Genomic DNA, 20,620 nt, shown 5'->3' with positions numbered 1-20,620 from the left:
TCGAGCAAGACCAGCAACGATTGGAGGTAACTACTTTTTCCTAATGCACATTAGAGATCTCCAATTCTAATGTAAATTAACTTCTTTTTTCATCACTTTCATTTGATTATTAGTTGGAACATTCGCAATTTCAATGGATCTAATTTTTTTATAATCCAATTTTCAAACCCTAGACATTGTATACCTATGAAGCAATATGGTTTCTCGACGGGTCAAGGCATAAACTTGAACAAGTCAATGATTTATGTTAGTAGTGGTTGCCCAACAAACTTGCAAAAAAAAACATAACAGAGGAACCTAAGAGCACCCGTGATAGAAAAAAATGGGTAAGTACCTAGACATTCCATCTAATTGGTGGAGTTCAAAGAAGCAAATGTTTGCCTATATATTGGCAAGGGTCAACGTGAAACTAGGGGGTGAATGATAATCATTATGTTTTAGAAATAGGTTCTGAAAGAGAAATAGATTTTTATATTTCTATTTCTGGACGAGTTTCGAGCAAAAAAATTTGTTTGATAATGATACAAAATTTCTATTTTAGAAATAGAAATTTGTTTAATAACAGTATAAAATTTCTATTTCTTAAAACAAATTTTTTTTTGGAGCAAATGAGATGTCCATTCTTACAAATTTCATATGCTTATGAACCCATTGACCCAAATACAAAGTAAGAGATTTTTTTTTTGGGTAAAGTCTCCCTTTTTTGAAAAAAAAATACAAAGTAAAAGTTGTTATATCAAATTTTCTAAATTTTCACACAAAATTCTTTAGCATCCACCTAGATAGGCAATTACGGTTAAACAATATACTTATCAATAGTCTCCATACAATAGAAAAAATAGATCCATATGCATTACTCTTGAGCATGATAGAAGGTTCCCAAAACTCTAGTAGAATGAAGGTGGGCAACCATATTCTAATCCTCTTCATGCTAGTGTGTCATGTCGATCGCCGCGATGGTTTACAATATCAAGCAATCGTTTTAGAAAGAAACACAAAGAAGTGTATTGGGCAATTTGCGGCAAATTTTACAAAAGCGGCGAATTTTACAAAGTATAATAGAGCTTGTCATAAATGACCATTACAAATAAGGGAAATCCTCAAGTATAACATCACATTACAAGAATTGAGATAGGAATTATAGTATCACATTACAAAAGCAAATATTGGAAATCCCCAAATACAAAATTATAGAAATACATTACAAAAGTTGAAAACACAATTTCATGAAATCTCCGACATATTATGATCCCTTGCCATCTTATTAGCAATACTTTTTCTAAGCATATTCATCTCACTTTTCCTCCTCAGTCGATGTATCGCTTATAACCTCATCTTGTGTAGGTTTAAATGAGTACTTTGGATCTCCATATAAGGAAAAGTTTCTATCCCTCCTGTCTTGATCACGGATGTAATTATGGATAGTACAACATGCAATTACAACATGTGCTTGCTTTCGAATTGCAAATGCAGGCATGCGTTTCAAAATAAAGAAGCAATTCTTTAATGCCGTAAATGATCTTTCAATGACATTCCTTAGTGAAGAATGCCTATAGTTGAACAACTCTCTTGCTATTCTTGGGCGTTTTGCTATACCCCTATAATCATTTAGATGATACCGTTCACGTCTAAAAGGAGTTAAGAATCCTGGAATTGATGCATAACCAGAATCTACAACATAGTATTTGCCTATAACAAAGTATTCATATATTAGTAGTGATTTGTAAATACAATACAATCTTAAAAAAAATTGATAATTCTAGAACAAGTAAATACCTAGTGGTGGTCGAGGAAATTCCAAGCGAGGAGTCTTGAGTGCTGCTGATAGCACCCAGCAATTGTTGGCAGATCCTTCCCAACCAGCATACACAAAAGTGAATTTCATATCAAACGAACATACACACATCACAATTTGAGTGGTAATTCCTTTTCTGCCTCTAAATGGAATTTGTTTCGACAAAGATATAGAAGCATGAACATGAGTACCATCAATAGCGCGCACACAATCCTGTAATTTTGTTATATAAGATTAGCAACAAAATGAAACCGATATTGTAAATGAATGTAAGAAAATCTTACATTGAAGTAAAGTTTATGGTTGGGATCCATAAGAATATCATTTGGGACCACATCAAAGGAAGGTGGTACAATAAGCTCTTTTGCAAGTTTGAGAACTGCTTTCAACACTATAGTGAAGTATTTGCTAATAGTTTGTCCCGAACGTTAGAATCTCTTGCATAAATTTCTATTCAAATTATTGTGACAAATCATAAATAAGAATATCTCAATTTGTTCATCTACCTTTATATATCGACTATCTTTCAGCCAACCTCTTGCCTTTATCAAATCACAAAGGTTGGGAAAGACACGTCTCTCCATTCTAAAAGATTCATATATTCTATCTGAATGTCCTTGAAGAACCTCTCTCATCCATTTGGGTCCTAATAATATGCTATCCCTAATAGGTTCTCTCGAGTGCATAGACATATCCACCGCAACCATGCTTAACCATGCTATTACAATATCGTTATCAAAATCATCAAAGTTTAGTTCAACCAATTCACCTGTTGCTACTTGATCACTATACATGCTATTTTCATCCCTCTCCATATTACCTATGCCATCACATGAAAAAAATAAGATAAACACAATATATAAGTAAGGAATCTAATAATAATCAACAATAGCTACAAAGTTTTCATAATTGCATTATAAAAAGACCAAAATATCTCAAATACATAAGTCACAGAGTGAAATTAAACAAAATATATAAATCCATAGCATACTGCTCAATATCTGTTTAAAGAGATTCAAGAAATCCCCATCTCCTTTCAAGTAGCATTATGATGAAAGCCTCTCTCCAAGTGGCATTAAGGCATGATTGGTTCACAGCTTTGTTGTAAAAATTCCACTCTAAATCAGGCATGCCATTTAGGATAGCAACCACGACTGCTATGGAGTAGGGGTCTACAATTGATGGGACATCTGAGGTCACAGAGCCACTTGTTGATTAAGCCATCCTGATTTTAATCATTTCTTGAATGGCTTTGCAGGTGTCACTAACATCATATCTATTACTCTTCCTTATTCTCTTAGAATTTGGAGTCCTATTCTACTTGTGTTTCTTACGATTTGAGGTAGTAGTTGTATCAGGTATGAAGACTTCCTCATCAATATGTTGTTCATCAAATCCCTTTGGATCACCTACTGCATAACCACTACCACCATCACCATCGTCACCACCATTGTCATCTCTCTCCAATGACACTACCACTTCTTCTGCATTTCATACTGCATACTCCCCAGTAGCATATGTATCACCAAACACGATACACAAATCAGGATATTGAGAAAACCCATCATTTCTGAATTTAGCCCATTCACTATTATTCTGAATTTATACAATAATGACAAATGTCAGCAACATAATCAAAACTTGCAATACAATATGAACAAAATGAGGCTGGTAAATTGATACCTTGATGTGAGACTCTCACACACTTTGATCCTCCACAACAACCTTATTGTTTATATTATTCCATCCAAATTCAGATTGTGATAAAAGTTTCTTGAAACTACTATACTATCTCTTTAATTTGTTGACTCCGTTCTTCAACTGAACTATACTAAAATGGAGTCCCATCCGTTTATTGAATTTGGCATGTATGTTATTCCATCCTATTTTGTTGTAGGTAAACGTGGTAAGATTTCCCTTTGTTACCTCTGTTACCAACAAACTTACAAGCTCATTGATCAAAAGCTCAGTCTACTTTACCATACAAACCTCTTTTTGGGAAGTCATTTAACCTTAACTAGTTGAGCATCAAATGAGCCATATCAATTGATGTACCAGTTCAAGCGCATAGACTTTGATGTCGATATCACATCAATATAATGTTCTATGACTATCAATAAAACAAAATGCACAAAGAAAATTAAAAGAGAATCATCCTCATATAAAATTTTACAAGCAACCATATATTGCAAGCAAAAGGAACATTCCCACCAACCAATGCCCCATCTATTTGCTCATAATAACCAGCAGTGAACATTCCCACTAAATATTAATTCATTCGTCTATATCATCGGTATTCTAAAGAGCCAGACTTGAAATATGGAGATGTCAAATAATTCATCACACAAATATAACAAAATACAACAGCCACACAGATGTTTCGTTTAAAAAAATCCTACACAGAAGTTTCAAATATACGTTCATAGTTCACAGATGTTGAGTTATGCATACACTCATATAAAACTGCATCATTTAATCTAGTAGGGCCCCTAGAATTTACAAATGAGGGAGACATGAAGGAGAGGTAGAGCTAACCAGCGGAGGAGACGACGTCGAGGAGATGATGAGAGGGCGTCGTGCGGCGTTGCTGATGTTAGGTCGCAAGGTGGTGGCAGATTTTGGTGAGACAGAGTAGAGCAGGAGCAGCTTAGGCGTTGATGCTCAGGATCTGCTGCAGAGGGCTTTTGGCGTCAGCTCGGTGGAGCAGGGATCGAGCTTTAAATGTTGGGCGGTCTGGCATCGCAGGGGAATGAGCGATGGGGTGCAGGCGTGAGATTTGTTGCCGAGGGGTGCTCGGACGACAAGCGGCGACAGTGGATCATTGCTAGGGGGCGAATTCGGGAGCAGCTCGTCGCTGGATAAGGAGACGACGTTGATGAGATGAGGAGAGGCAACTTCGAGGAGATTAGGAGAGGTAGAGCTAACCAGTGGACGAGACGACGTCGAGGAGATGAGGAGAGGGTGTCACGCGGTGTTGCTGAGGTTGCGAGGTGGTGGCAGCTTCTAATGAGACGAAGCAGAGTAAGAGCGACTCATGCGTCGGTGCTCGGGATCTGCTGCAGAGGGCTTTTGGCATTAGCGCGGTGGAGTAGGGACCGAGCTATAGATGCTGGGCGGTTTGGCGTTGCAGGGGAACAAGCGGCGGGGGTGCAAGCGCGAGATCTGTTGCCGAGGGGTGCTCAGACGACAAGCGGGGACAGTGGGTCGCGGCAAGGGGGCGGATTTGCGAGTAGCTCATCGTTGGATAAGGAGACGGCGTTGATGATATGAGGAGAGGCAACTTCGAGGAGATGAGGAGAGGCAGAGCTAACCGGTGGAGGAAACGACATCGAGGGGATGAGGAGAGGGCGTCGCGTGGCATTGCTAAGGTCACGAGGCTGTGGCAACTTCTGGTGAGACGGAGTAGAGCAGGAGTGGCTCAAGCGTCGGTGCTCGAGATCTGTTGTAGAGGGCTTTTGGCATCAGCGCTGTGGAGTAGGGATTGAGTTGTAGATGCTGGGCGGTCTGGCGTCGCAGGGGAAGGAGCGGCGAGGGTGTAGGCACGAGATTTGTTGCCGAGGGGTGCTTGGATGACAAGTGGGGATAGTGGGTCGCGGCGAGGGGGCGAATTCGCGAGCAGACGTCGATGAGATGAGGAGAGGCAGAGAGCGTCCAGTGGAGGAGGAGAAGATGTCTCGAGGAGATGAGGAGAGCCAAAGGAGGAGGAGGAGGCAAAGATGTCGTAGAGGAGATGAGGGAGTCACCAAAATTAGGGTTTAGAGAGTTTTGTGGGAGAAATTATTTATGATTTCTGTTCCAGGAATAGAGAAGTAGAAAATTTCTACTTCGATTTCTGTTCTAAACGTATTTCTGGAACAAAAATCTATTCTAGAAATAGAGAAATGGAATAGGTTTATCAAACGGATTTCTATTCCAGAAACAGGTCTTGAATAAAAAAATTATTTTTGGAACATAAATAATCAATTGTCATGCACCCCCTAGAAGGCTAGAAGGAGAAGCTCAAATCTAGGGTAGGAAAGGAAACTTTAATAAAATCTATAGTACAAGTGATACACAAGTATACAATGTTAATTTTCAATATTCTCGTGATTGAATAGAGAATAGCTTCCTTTTGGTGGAAATAGAGCAAATCAAAGGCAAGCATTCACTGAAAGAGATGAGAGATACTCAAGCTAAGGAAAATGGAAGGGGAGACTTGGATTTGGAGATTTTATAACTTTCAAGAAAACCATGCTAGGAAAGTAGGCCTGAAGACAAATTCAATCCCCCCTCAACCTTATGGAGTAAAATTGTCAAAGGACTGTACTTCCCCGAAGTGAACTTTTAAAAAACCAATAAAGGCTCCTGAGCCTCCTTTGGTAAAGCCTGTTAACGGGAAGAGACACCATGTATCCATCAATCAAGTGAGCAGTGGCAATGGAAAATCAATCGATAGTCGAGGAGTTATGTGGCTACCCCAAGTACTGATTGGAGGGTTAGCCAACTTAGAAGATCCCCAAAGAGCTGAAGAGTTATATGCTTAGGATGAGCAGTGATAGGATGAGCAAAATCTGAATTCTTTGTTCAGTGAGTGTATAGGAGAGGAAATTAAGGCTATACCACAGAGCACTACCCCAAAAGAAGATGTGTTGGTGTAGGCTAGGTATAAAATAGACAAATACACAATAAAAGATGCCTACAATAGCATGCATTCACAAGAACAATAGCAGAACCACAACTAAGCCTCTTCCTCTTATCATTCACCCAAATCCCTCCAGAAGAATATTTGGAACCTCAACACTATGCCAGAAATTAAAATTTTCATGTGGAGTTGTGCTAGAACAACTTATCAACCCACGAGAACCTGTGCAAGAGAACAATCGTGCCTATCCTCTTTGCCCTACTTGTCATCAAGTCCCAGAGTCCCAGAGGCCATAGAGCACCTATTCCTGCTTTGTCACTGGACAAGGGCAATTTGGTCAAATCATCAACTGCAAATCTAGACGTTCAACTATGGAATTTCTGGAATGGACAGATAGGTCGTAGACATTATACTACAAAGAATTAGCTTAGCCTTAAAGAGCTGATCATCGGGGTGCTGTGGAATATCTGGCTAGCTTGCAACGGCGTCATCTTCCATTTGCGAAACCCAAACTTGAGCTCAGTCGTTGATGGAGCATACGCCATAGACCAGGAATTTCAGCCTTGGAACCCTGAATCGAAAAAATTGAAAGGGAAAATTGAAAATAGACTAGAACCATGGACTCCTCCAAAAATCGGCACCTTAAAGTTCAATATAGTTGGGTCGGTTGTCGAAGGGGAGAGGGAGGGAGCTGTTGTTGGTATTTGCCAAGACTCTGCTAGGAGGGTGGTCATCGATTTGGCTGAGAGTCGTTGCGACATCGTCCCTTGAGGTGGAAGTCATAGCTTTGCGAACCGTCTTGGTGTACTTGGCGGTCGATGATGGTCTAAAGAGTGCAAAGAGAAGCTTATCCGGTCCAGATTTGCTGAGTTGATCTATGGCCTACGTGAATTAAACTAAGTAGCAGATTGAATCTCCAAAGCCCATCAGAAGAAGACCCTTCTTCACAATTGGCGTGTAGTGCCACCATTACCTCTATGAGATCTTTTGTGTTTGATGGGTTTTATGTTTTTGATGAGCTTATTGCTCGTCTGCCCATGTTGGGCCAAAACCTAGCCCGCAAGTGAAGGCCCATGGAGAAGATTATTATATCTGAACGGTTAAGATATATGGCAATTACATAATTTTGAAGTTACGTAATCTAAAGAGAACAGAGAATATGTTTTCTTCTTTTCCTACGCTCTCAGAAGTTTTCTCCCTGAAAAAGAAACAGTACTCTCCTCGGAAGAATAGTATCGGGAATTTTCTTCGAACTGCAATATTGGTGTTTTACTCTGTGAAATACAAGGTATATTCAACATCGTAATGTACTTTTGATCGATGATACATGTATTTTCTAGGCTTGTTTTTCCGCGTTTGTTGATTTTGAGATTCGATTGAGTATCGGATCGTCGTTTTGAGAATACATTTTCCCAACAGTGTTCAAAAACCCATAACCTATGTCATCCTTCAGTGTTTACTAAATGAAGTGCTTTCTAAAAAAAAAAAAAAAAAGTTATGTATATAACACTTTTGCCTTGTATCCGTTAGGTTAAATATATGTTCGCTAGCATTTGAACACAGAGCTTTCTCATTTTTTTAGATAAATGAAGATGTTATGCTTCAAATCAATATGAAAACTATGTCGAGATCACGTAAATGCATGTTAGAGTAATCATCGACTTCTCTAGTTTTTCGCGCATCTTCTATATTAGGCTTCGGCCCTATTTGGTTCAACTTTCCCAATGACCTTTGAGCCTCTAAAGCCCTTTAGAGAAAATATAAGATGTTTAGGAAGTGTTTTTAAGATCTTATTGGCCAAATGTCAGTATCAAGAAAGCTAAAAGCCCAAAGGAAGTAGGAAATTGCTTTGGGTTTTTAACATTTTCAAAATACTATCGTGAAGGTTTAATTATTATTATTTTTTTCCAATATTGCCTTCACTAATAATAGTGAACAATTTTGACAAAAAATCATTGCCATAGACACCATTTGTTCTATGTAACTCGATGAGCGTTGATGTGAACATTTTTAAATGATATTTTGAACTTTCATAATTTTTTTGGTTTTTTTTCCTTTCTATTATGTATTTTTTTTTTTGTTTTTGGCAGCCGTGACGCCAAGATTGGGGCGAGGACTTTAATCGGTGATTGGCCGGTGGCCCTTGATGATTCGACATGAGAAAAATCAGAGCAGGAGTTTTAATAAATAAAATTCCTAAAAGCTATAAACGATAAAACTAATGGCGTATTTGTTTTACGAAAAACGTAACGTTTTTAGAAAAGTTTTTCGAGAAACCATTTTTCAGGAAAACGATTAGTTTTCCTTTGTTTGGTGTACGTAACTGAAAATATTTTCTAAGTGTTTGCATTGCATTTGAAAAATGATTGAAGGTATAGAAGATGCCAACGAAGAGGAAGAGGAAGAGGAAGAAGCGAAGCCAACGAGAGTGCAGGAGGGGCTAGGGTTGGAGGAGGCGGCGGCGACGAAAGGGAGGGGGCGAAGGAGAAGGAGAGAGGGAAGGAGGAGTTAGGGTTTATATTCACAGGCAAACAAAGAAAAGAGAAAAAATAAAAGAAGAAAGAAAAGAAAAATATAATAATAACAAATTCAAAATTTTTAATTAGAAATTCTTTTTAATAATAAATTTTTCATTAAGAATGATCTTAAAACATTTTGGAAAATGTTTTCCGGTTCTTTTAAAGGGGAAATCATTTCCCTGAATTTAAGCTTTGGAAAAGAAAACATTTTTTGTTGATTAGAAAAACATTTTCCGTTGACTTATTTTTCTAAATGAATTAAACTCTGAAAAATTAGGAAAACGTTTTTCCGGAAATTATTTTTCGTAAAATAAATACGCTCTAAATGGGAAGTACGGGCAAGTCCGCTAGCAATATGGGAAGGTTTCGGATCCGGGTCGGGCCGATCCAGTCCAGCCATCCGGGCTCGCCCCAAAACCCAAGACGTGTCATCGACATCGACCGAAACCGCAACGACTCGCCGCCCCAAAAGCCAAAACCTGCCTCGCCGCCGCCGCCGTCGCCAAACGCCTCCGTAACCACCGCAAGGAGGAGTCTCTCTCTCTCTCTCTCTGCGATTCAATCCGTCGGTCAACAGGCCGATCGCCGTCGCCGTCGCCGACGGGCGCCGAGAAGAAGCGGTCCCATCGGATGGAGGGGGCGAGCGAGACGGAGCGCGAGTTCACCCTCGTCGCCCGGAAGCCGTGCTTCGGCCTCCCGACGGCGTGCCCTCATTGCCTGCCCGTCTTCATCTACCTCAAGCTCGCGAAGATCCCCTTCCGCCTGGACTTCAATCTGACCTTCCCCGACTCCGGTAACGCGTCCGCTTCATTCGCTCCTCGCTCCATAATCGTTGGGATTTCGGGAGGTTCGGTAGTTGAGCAGCGTCGGCGGGAATGCTGCTGCTGCTGCTGCTGTTAGGATTTTGGCGTTTGTTGTGAATTTCGCCTAGGTGTGATTTGAGTTTGATTGGTTCATTGCGGTTCGTAAAGTAAATGCGGAGTTTTTCAAGGCAAGGCTGGGGATGAGTGGAGTTTTCGTTAGGTTGAGGGCTTAAAGTGATTCTCTTTTGGTCGGGTGGTCAGGTTTACATTTGATTTGAACGGTCTCTGGTGTTTAAGCAAAACCATTGCGAGAAGCATCTGTCTAAGTGGCTTTTGTTTCGTGAAGTATGAATCGTCTAGGCAGTCGTTCGATTACGGTTTTGTTTTCGATGGTTTGCTAGGCTAGTTGAAAGTATGCAAGCTTGTAAATGTCTTTGTATTTCGAATTCTATGGAATTATTTCCTTTCCCGCGGCTGATAAAAATCTTTCGTCGGGCGGCATCAAGTGTCCTTTTTCAGCATGCGAGCCTTGTGAATTTGAAAATATTGTAATGGTTATTTCCCCATGCTTTGCATTGTAGATTTTAGGGGAGGATACTACCAAGTACTCCTATTAAGTTCTATGGGAGCTTTGCGACTTTCTATCGATTGCTCAGTCTTGTCCTCTAGCATTCAGTATGAGCTACCACTGGTGTAAAGAGCAAGTTGCCTCAGGCTGACCTCTGTTTTCCCTTTATGCTCTTTATGCTTGCTTTGAAAATGCTAGTAAGAGAGATCATTTCTGTTCCGATCATATTTAGTCGTATAACTTTCCATGTTTAGGACATTGAAGAATACTATTCTGACAGCTTGCTGATTATATTTCTCTTAAGATAATCTGTCATTTCTCTTGAGCTTTTGATTATAAGTAACGTTCATAAGAGTATTGGATGTGTGATACCAGCATGACCCTGAATTATCTGTCGATTAGAAAGATCACATAGTTCTATGGTTCTGCTTTCTAGATCAAGTTCCCTATGTCGAGTCCGGTGCTTATGTGGCTTATAATAACGAGAAAGGTGGGGTAATTGAGAGTTTGAAAGAAGATGGTATTGTTGATTTGGACTTGGAACTCCGATCAGTTCCAGAATTTATCTCATCGAAGGCTATGATCAGCTCATGGCTTGAAGAAGCAATCATCTATGAGCTATGGGTGGGGTCTGATGGAACTTCTGCTCACAACATATATTATGCTGATCTTCCGTGGCCAGTAGGGAAATTATTATACTTAAAGCAGATCCGCTCTGTTAAGCAGCATTTGGGGATCACTAAAGACAATGCAGAACGAAGGGAAGCAGAGGTTTCTCTCTCTCTCTCTCTCTCTCTCTCTCACACACACACACACACACACACACACACACACACACACACACACACGGGCATATGTGCAAACATATTAAAAGGCACAACCATGTGTTCTTGCATGCACACGCAGAGGCATTCATCTAGACAGCACACATGCCTGAGCTTGTATGCTTGCACATGCATCTTTTCATATGGATATGTACAGTCCAATGTTCCAAGTTGGTTGAGGATTTAGTAGAGGAGGTGGTGTTGGTCAGATGTCTCAATCTTGACGTGGTCTTGCCATTTTGACAGATATACAGGAGAGCAAAAATTGCATATGAAGCGTTGTCTACTATGTTAGGAGAAAATTATTTTTTCTTTGGAAGGTGACTCTCTAGCCTCTCAAACCTGAGTGATTGGCTTAATACTTAATTCTTCATTCTGAAGGAAGTTTCTTAGATTGTTGTACTTATGACTTCTATATTGAGCCTATTGTGCACTTGTTACAGACCATCAAGTTTGGATGCTTTTTTTCTGGGGCATGCACTTTTTACCCTTCAAGCCTTACCTGTAAGTCGTTTCCAGCTCAATAATCTAAAGATCATTATTGCTCAATGAATTGGGAATCAATTTTGATTATTCATAAATATGCTCTGAAGGCATAAAGAAGTTTAGGTAATTTCTTGTGGTTTAGAAGTTTAGATAATTTCTGGCTGTTTCTGTGGCAGTGGCTACACAATGTTGGAGATTGTGTTTGCCTGGCATCTGGTGAAATTACTTTCAGCACCTGTTGGTGGACATGGCTTTATTTTTAAGTAGAAAAATAAGGGATAGCATGAATTTCCATCCACATCTACTTTAACATTCTTGGATTGGTTTCAAATTCATATAACTACATTTGTCATGCATAAGTGCTGTTCGTTACTTTTATGGAGCAATCCATGAAATGACTGAGCTAACATATGCCAATACATACTTGGACTTGCTGAGGAAACAAGTACAGTAAGGTTCATTCTTCAATTGTCTGCTGCAGGAAGCATCTTTGCTGCGAAACAGGCTTTTGGAGCATGGAAATCTAGTCCGGTATGCTGAAAAACATAAGTCAGAGTGTCTAGAAGCTGGTTCTTCATCATCCTCTGACATGCATTTTCCCCCAAGCTCTTCAGCATCTGCTCCGAGACAAGGTCCTTCACATTGGAGTAAGACCTCTTCAGCTTCGCACTTATAAATATTCTTTTAATTTCCTAATACTTCATGGGCTGGGTTGAAATAGCTTAGAGGTTTTGGTAATTATTTGGGAATAATTGGCTGACAGTGCACTGAACTATTTATGTTTGGACAGTTTGAATCCTAACTACTTATATGGACAGTTTAAGTGTCCAGTCCTGGCCTTTGTGCATTTAACCCTGATTGCTCAAATTCATTGGTCTCGGAGGCTTCCATAAGTGCTCACTGGGTCCTTTTGAGTGCTGCTATAGGCAATTGGTTAACATTACCTTTCTGATGCATAACACACATGTGCTAGTGGATATTTTATGTGATAGGCTGTGAGCCAGTGTTGTCAAAACCGGTCTTGAGTACTGAGAGTTGAACCTGACTGGCCTTTAGACCGGCCCTGCTACTTTTCTCGTTTGCTTATACTGCCCCTCTTTATGTTAATTTGCTTCTAACTCTATCTTTAAAATAAAATAAAACAAAAACAATGACTGTAACTGCAGAAAGCAGGACTTGAACTCCTGCTGTTATGACATCAGCTACTCGTGATCCATCGGTTGAACCAGTTGAACTAATAATTGGGGCCCTTATCTGTACTCTGGTCTGGGCTTGAAAACATTGCTATCAGCCCTCTTGTGTTATGGCTTGTTATTTTCATTTCTCTTAAATCAAGTGCTCCAGAGGTTATGGAAGAGCCATTATCTGGTTTAGTAGGCAGACTGTCATCTCTTTCTGGGTTTGGCATGCCTGCAATTGCATCTTGTCCTAACAACACAGTTAGATTAGCCCCAGGTGCCACTTGAGAGCATGAAAGTGAAGATGCCTAAGTCTTGTCAAATGGCAATTAGAGATTGTGAGCAGTTACAACTGTAATGTTATACACAGGACACCATTTACCCATGACATGTGTTCACCTCTTGCTCTCAATTGAGTGATGATATTGCACAAGTAGATATTTGTGAACCTATGAAGTTGTCTTGGGAGCAAATTTTGCTTTTCACATTTTGGGACTCTCCCCTTTTCAGTGAAGTTTAGAGAATCTCTAAGGAAAATGTCAGATATTACTTCAAAATTCTGGGCTTCCTCACAAAAGTTGGCTTCCTTGACCAACTGTCCATGGTTCTACTCCAAATTACAAGGACAAGGTCTTTTTTCCAGGTTCACCCATAAAAAAAAAAAAAAAAAAAAAAAAAAAAAAAAAAAAAAAAAAAACGGATGGAGAGATTAGGGTGATTGCAGCCAATAACACCACGCTTCAGAAGCCACTGTCTCTCTCTCTGTTACCTAGACAAAATTGTTCAGTGATTGCTATGCCTAATTAAGGATTTGTCTGATTTCTCAGCTCAGGGTACCTGATTATAACTTGGCACGAGTCTTTTTCCCCTAAATTAAGAAATGAAGTCTTGTTAATGGTGGAGTCTGCCCCTTTTATCTCAGAGTGGAAGTTGATAGCCTAATCAACTTAAAGCCTAGGCTTTTGGATCAAGTTATTCTCTTTTCATCCAATATCAAATTTAATTTACTTACAAATGGTTCTTTCTTTAGGTTCAAAGCACAGGAGCAAGCCAAAGAGAGAGAAAACAGAGGAAGAGAAAACATTCAGGAAAAGAGCGAAGTATTTTCTAGCAGCACAATTTACTGCAGTTTTGCTTTTTCTTACCATTATGCGGAGGTCGGATGATAATGAACTGGACCTTGATGATGATGATGGTGATTTGGATTATGAATGAACAGTACATTCACTGACTTGTGTACGAGGATCATCAACATCATGTATTCTGTTGCTCGCCAAGGTTAGATGCCATGACGTGAAGGATCAAATTTTTACATCTGTTTCTGAAGAAAATTTTGCAAATAATTCTATAGAAGTCAGGGAGGGTCTTTATTAGTTAGAGATGCATTTTTGTTGGTCGATGATAATTCTGATGGGCCAAAAGATTCTCGCGAGGTTACACCATTGAATCCTTTTTCTCCAGAAAATTGTACTGGGACACTGATTGGTTTTAATGCTCTGACCACTTAATAGAATGTTGTTTCTTTAAAGTTTTCTCCCCTTAAAAGCATACCTACTAAAAGGATTTGGAGCTTCATACTTTACTTGTGAATGAGCTGTTTATGTTCCCGCCAGGATCTACTTGCAGATCAAGTGTGTACAGTCATAGGAGATTGTGGTATATAGAAATGGTGACAAATGTTCTTGTCTAAGGATCTAAAGCTTGAAATGCAGTCAATAAAGAAAGTGGCATAGCCTGCTCTTGAGTAACTCTTGAGGTATCAGGCATGTTGAAGAATGATTTATTGGGGGTTAAAAACGGGTGCCACAGTGCCACAGATAATTACTTTGTATGCAGAATGTCATTTGTGCCATCAATATGTGTTAGTGCTATTGAAATGTCATCATGACAGATCCTAGACTTGGAGATGTCAACTGCGCTGTGGAGCTCAATAATTTATGTGATATTCGTTTTATATTGTATGACACATGTGACAATGTCATGACTTGCTATGACACGTTTGGACATCGACGATCACAAGAGAAGAAAAAGTAGTGCTAGTTGGGTATGAAAGTAGTGATTGGTTTTGGTTATCTGCCTTCAATTCCGATTATACTAATGCTGTAAGAATATATGCTTGAAGCAGCAAGAGTCAATTTGTATCCTTGGTATAGAATGATATTCTCTTTGTAACTTAAGGTTTTGGGGCCAATTTATGTGACAGGTTCCTGTCGATTATCTTTCTGGATAGTTGGATAATAAAGTGGTCCTATTTATAGAGGTGATCACTGCGCTAGAGAATTCTGCCTAGGCTCTGGTTCAAGGTTGGTGCGCTTCAGGCCGAATCATATCTCCCGTGCCCGGGATCCACTCAATGAATTATCTATATGCGCACTGGCTCCGTTGTTGGAATCGGATGAATCATGCTCCATTATTGGATAGACTTTAATGAAGCTGTTAAAAGTCAGGCAACCTCTTGAATGAGTGGACTATTGGGATTTCAAATGCAAGTTGCCAATGTCCACTCGTGTCAAAAGAATCACTTGATAATTTGGAAGGCATCATATACCATGTGTTCAGTCTACCAGCTTGACAATATACATTTAATTGATGGTGCGAAATTTTCCCGAGATTTACTAGATCACAGCTAAATGCATTAGTTTTCGGTCCGTTAGCCATTTTTTCAATGGATTAGTAAGTTTCTGATGTTGGAAATTAATGGCTTTACACTATACAAGAAGATGAGGATGTCAAATTATAGATTATTAAGTTCCCAGATGTCGAGAAAACAAAAAAAAATACGTTTGCAACAAGTTAGTAATATTCTATTTCGTGTGGTTAATATATTATGGTATTAACACGCTGGTAAATGCCACATTATTTAGTAATTCTCATAAGCATTAGAAACTATGACGCTACTATCTGTTGTATACTTCTTGGATGGTTGAAGAGTTTCGAATTTAGATGGTAAATAAGTGTGTTAAGCCTCAGATTAGCCTGTGTACAGGTCTACGTTGGTAAGTATGTACGAGATATAGTAATTATCTGAAATTAATAGTAAATATTTCTTATATTGTCGACTTGTGCTGTCAAATCATAGACTACCGTTTCTTTAGTAAGTCTGCATATATCTACTTGTATTATGAAATCGAGAGTGATATTGATTTTAAGGTAAGGTGACTCCAATAAGGTATTGGTTGGGACGTGTCAGTTAGTAAATTCACATGAACATCGATAATTTTCCTATAAATGGGTGGTAAATTCAAGGAATTAGGCTATAGCAGGCAAAGTAGATACAAGTTTTGTTTTCTTATTCAAAATTCACATTGTCAAATTGTTCGAAATCACTTTATTCGAACGGTGTGTCACATCATTTGGTAAACAATTCTACTTATACTTTTAGCACCAAGGGAATTGATCCCTCTTGAGCATGGCCGTATGGAGCCAGCTCATATTCTCCACTTTCTTTTGTTAGTTAGTTTGGTAATGGACCCTCACCATATTGATAAGGTAGTAGTTGCTTCCCATTAACTTTGGATTACATTAGAATTATTCTACAAAAATCGGTAGAGAAAATGCTGAGATCGTAACTAGACACCCAATAGTGTGAGCTCTATACAACACTCGATATAATTCCGCCAAATATCACTCAGTACATCAATTTCGCAAGTCTAGGTCTCGATGCCTAGCTAGCATCATTCAAAACTTTAAGATGAGGTTAAGTTAGGAAATCATCGATTATTAAGAGAGATTTTTAATCGTGGAGGCTTGACCATCAATTCACAAAAAGCATGAAAAGGGGATTATGACTTCAAGAGCTAAGGCGTAATTTGAAAGCAATATAGACAACAAAACCTTTATCTCACTAAATGAGGCCATAAAATGATATGGGAGGATCACTGTAAAAAACTATGCCATCTATATATTTAGATTTTCATGAATATGTCAATGCATATTCTTTTTCAATACCAAAAACCCAATCATTCGATTAATTAAGAAAACTTTTTTAGCATGTTAATAAAAGCATCTATGATTTTGTCGATAGTTATAATATCGTATTGGATCGCGATTCCATAAAATATGATTTTGTCATTTGGAATTGGAACAACAGCACGTGGTGTCCGAAAGTGGCCATGCAAGATCCTGGTCGCTTTCCCACACACGTGCAGGTGGTGGAACAAATATGACAACTGATTTAACTGAAAAAAGGTAAGGTTTTTAAACTAGCATTTGACCAAAGCCACAATGCTTATCTCAAGACCCATACGCATGCAAAACAAATCTTGCAACATATTCTTTTGGTTACTTATGAGATAAATAAAAAGGGGCGTATCCAAAATAAGATAGTTTACTTGAGTCAGAATGATTAAAAAGGACAAAAAAAAAAAAAATGACGCGGGCTATAATAATTGTAATTTAATCAGTTGATTAACTCAGAAACTCAAAATTACAAGGAACTTGCCTTAAAAAAAAAAAAAAGGAAGAAGAAGAAGAAGCAAGCTAGATATTCACATAATTAACTCAATTTAACGAGAAGTACATCGTAGTGCCAATTTATATCAATGACAATACAACACAAATCATTTCAAAGTAATTAATTTTGATAGGTAATTTGGAAATGAAACGGGATAATGTTATGCTAAAACCTAACAAATGTTTTTTTTTTTTTTTTTTTTTCATTTCCCCCCACCAAAGGAACCTATCTTTTAGTGGCTCCTTGAATTCCTTCAACAAAGTTCAAGGACGATATCATGTCCTCGTCACTAGTAGTTGATTAGAACGCTCAAATGTCTTCCAATCATCTTGGGCTTTGCACCCTTTTGCTTGCGGTGCAGTTGAAAATGAACTTGGTGATTTTAGACGTCGAAAATTGTCCAACTGCTTGTGGTGCTGCACCAATCGATGGAGACGTCCATTAAGATGTGATAAAACCATTTTGTATTTTTCTTTTTATCTTCCAAAAAGAGAAGAAAAAGGATAAGTGCTTCTTCCTGTGCGTGACACCTTTGAGATGCATTGGGTCCTTTTGATTTTTTCTTTTTCTTTTCTTTTTGTTTGGTTAGAACATTTGGTTGGCATTGCTTTGCTTGTTATTGTCTTTCCATGCGTGTTCTTCTTCCACTTTAAGACCATTTTCTTGATTTTGCGCATAAGATATGGTACTATATTTGAATCGGTGGGTTAGGGGATAAAGAAATATACAGTAGGCTGATTCTTTTGGTCTTTTTGTTTTTCTTTGAGGAGGAAATATTTCTAAAGAAGAAGATCCAAAAATGCTTTGTGTAGGATCCCACCACTTACGATCATCTTGTGCTCACTTAAAGACATGTTTTTTCCGGTACACTCTTTGATTCTACTTCCACCATGCATATATTTATGCCATGATTCTCTCTTAGCACGAGATGATGGGGTTAGGCAATGTGGCCATGATTACTTACTCAGGTCGAATCAATCCTTGTTGGATATTCACATTCAATGCATATATTTATTCTATGATTCTCCCTTTGCCCCGTCGAGGGGCGACGCCTAATAGTCTTTTAGAATGGCGAAAAAGATATGAACGAATTGAATAACATAAAAATATGAATAAATGTGCCTAGATTACATGTGAAATTGAAATTAAATTGCAAGAGACGCCTTTTGACATAAAAATGACATTTTGCATTGGAAGTTCAATGATAAGCATACTCAAGTGAAAGGATAACCTCCTGAGAAAATGCCCACACATATGTCAACAGACAAAATAGCGAGGCTTGGTATAGGATGACATGAAGGGGGTAATACCTCAAATGAGATCATCTACAAGTGTCAGATTTGGTGCCCCAGGGACTGAATTTGTGTAAGTAGAAAGACTTCATCAGGAGAAAAAAAAAACCTGGGACTTGATTATAAAACAGCATAATAATACAGGTCTGAAATGTTAGAAATTTTCCCTTAATTTATTTAGGGTTTGCTTATTAAGAACAGATTTTTGTTGGAAAAGACATTTGGGGAAGAATAAACTAGTAAGAGTAGAATGAATGACTAAACATTATTTTGGGGAAGAATATACACATTTGACATATGACATGAACAATGTTAGACATACTTAAATCCGTCATTAAATTTGTTCATGAAATGATATGACAGATTATTGTTGGGGGGGTTTGCATGGGTGCGTTAAATTAGTCATTAATCATTTTACAAAGTGCCGCATTATTTTGACAATTTTAATTTTCTAAAGCGATCTTTATATATCTAGTAGCAGCCGAGGACACTGTATGGTTGGAATGCGATCACGCGTATGGTTCCCACTAAGATATCTGTTAAAGTATAATTGATCTACCCTTCTTTCTTAACATATCTGTTAACTAATATGAGTTGGAAATGATCTGGAAAATTAAAAGGAGCATCTCTCTTAATCTAAATCATGCAAAGCACATGCCATCATCTGCACCTAAACAAAAACAGCAACAACCGGCTAAATCTCGAGCTTTTCTCTTTTCTTTATTTTATTTGAAATTCCAAGCTCAATATCATAACGCCCTCTTTTCTTTATTTTATTTGACATTCCAAGCTCAATATGATAATGCCCTCATTAAAACATCGAGCTCATCCACAATTTAATTTAGATTGCAGCAATCTTTTCATGATTTCGAGAAGATCGACTTCGCCGACTTTGCGTTGTCTTATGCATCGTATGAACAAAAGGGGCATGTTAACTTTAGCTTTAGGACTTATTAACCCGAGGAGTTCACATTAATCGCCTCGTTCACGAGCATTGATTCCTTTCAAACTTCCTCATTAAGTTTGCTGTCAATAGTCCATTAAACTAATCGCAGTGTGAACGCTAAGTGGCTTTGAAAGGTAAAGGGACTAATAATGGCGTCGGGGAGGGAGAAGGAAAAGCAGACAGAGCGAAAGTTAAAGATCGTGTGAATTATTTTAAGCCAGAGGATAAAGCAATGACACAAGGACAGCACAATATTCTAGGTTAGCACGCATTATCTGTACGACATTGCAAGTTTAAGGAGACATTTACAGTGGAAATTAATCAGATTACACATGGAGCTGCTACCATCTTTCTCGTCAATAATCTGTCTAGCCTTTTGTTCTTCCTCGCTATAGTTGATTTGATCGGCTCATGTAATCAACATTGCAAATTATATGAACTTGACTTAAAAAAGGTTTAGTGATTCGTAAGTAGTGGAAAGGTGGTCTCCTTGCATTGTCAATCATAAAGAAGGTATGAATGAAGGCTCAGTACATAATAAGTTGAATTAGACTATATCAAATCTCATGTCCCAATCGCATCTAAGCTGGAACAGAAAATGCATATTAATTCGTCATCGTGCTGAACACCTACATGCATATGTTGGTCCAAAGAACGAATTTATTTGAAAGAGATTTGGAGGCATCAATTCCAAAGAGTTAGAAGTCATAAAGGGGATTCCATAAATAAAAAAAAAGATTAAGAGCAAACTTTTGCCTGTTTGTTTCGCAAAAAAATGTGAAATTTTTGAAAAACATTTATTTAGAAAATCATTTTTACAAAAATAATAATTTTTTTTTTCGGTATTTAGCTGAAACCTAAAATGAATTAGGAAATATCTTTTGTTATTTGATATGAAAAGTCTGATTTGTTTTTTTCTAAATAGACACAGTAGTTGGATGTTAATAGCTTGCATATGGATAGCTGGGGAATTGAGTAAGGGTACTAGAGTCCTACGTTTGATCACCATGGACCCCGACCTCAGCGCGGCCTCAATGGACTTGAGTGCGGGCACAAGGGTCACGAGCCCGAGTGTTGGGGATCCGAGCTTAAATACTAGGATCCCACGCTCAATCTTTGTGAACCTGGGCTCGAG

General features: G+C 38.5%; 1 protein-coding gene across 1 annotated transcript; it reads left to right on the top strand.

Moving 5' to 3' along the window:
• The first annotated feature begins 9,370 nt into the window (after window positions 1-9,370).
• LOC104435938 (mitochondrial outer membrane import complex protein METAXIN) lies at window positions 9,371-14,354 on the top strand. The gene is made up of 6 exons (XM_010048655.3): window positions 9,371-9,728; window positions 10,743-11,077; window positions 11,377-11,450; window positions 11,574-11,634; window positions 12,098-12,263; window positions 13,825-14,354. Exons 1-6 carry the CDS (start codon window positions 9,566-9,568, stop codon window positions 14,007-14,009), a joined length of 984 nt encoding a protein of 327 aa, XP_010046957.2. The 5' UTR covers window positions 9,371-9,565; the 3' UTR covers window positions 14,010-14,354.
• Window positions 14,355-20,620: the final 6,266 nt, after the last annotated feature.

The sequence above is a fragment of the Eucalyptus grandis genome, chromosome 3, assembly GCF_016545825.1.
Source record: "Eucalyptus grandis isolate ANBG69807.140 chromosome 3, ASM1654582v1, whole genome shotgun sequence".
In the NCBI taxonomy this organism is placed as follows: domain Eukaryota; kingdom Viridiplantae; phylum Streptophyta; class Magnoliopsida; order Myrtales; family Myrtaceae; genus Eucalyptus; species Eucalyptus grandis.
This window is presented reverse-complemented; position numbering and strand designations above follow the sequence as displayed.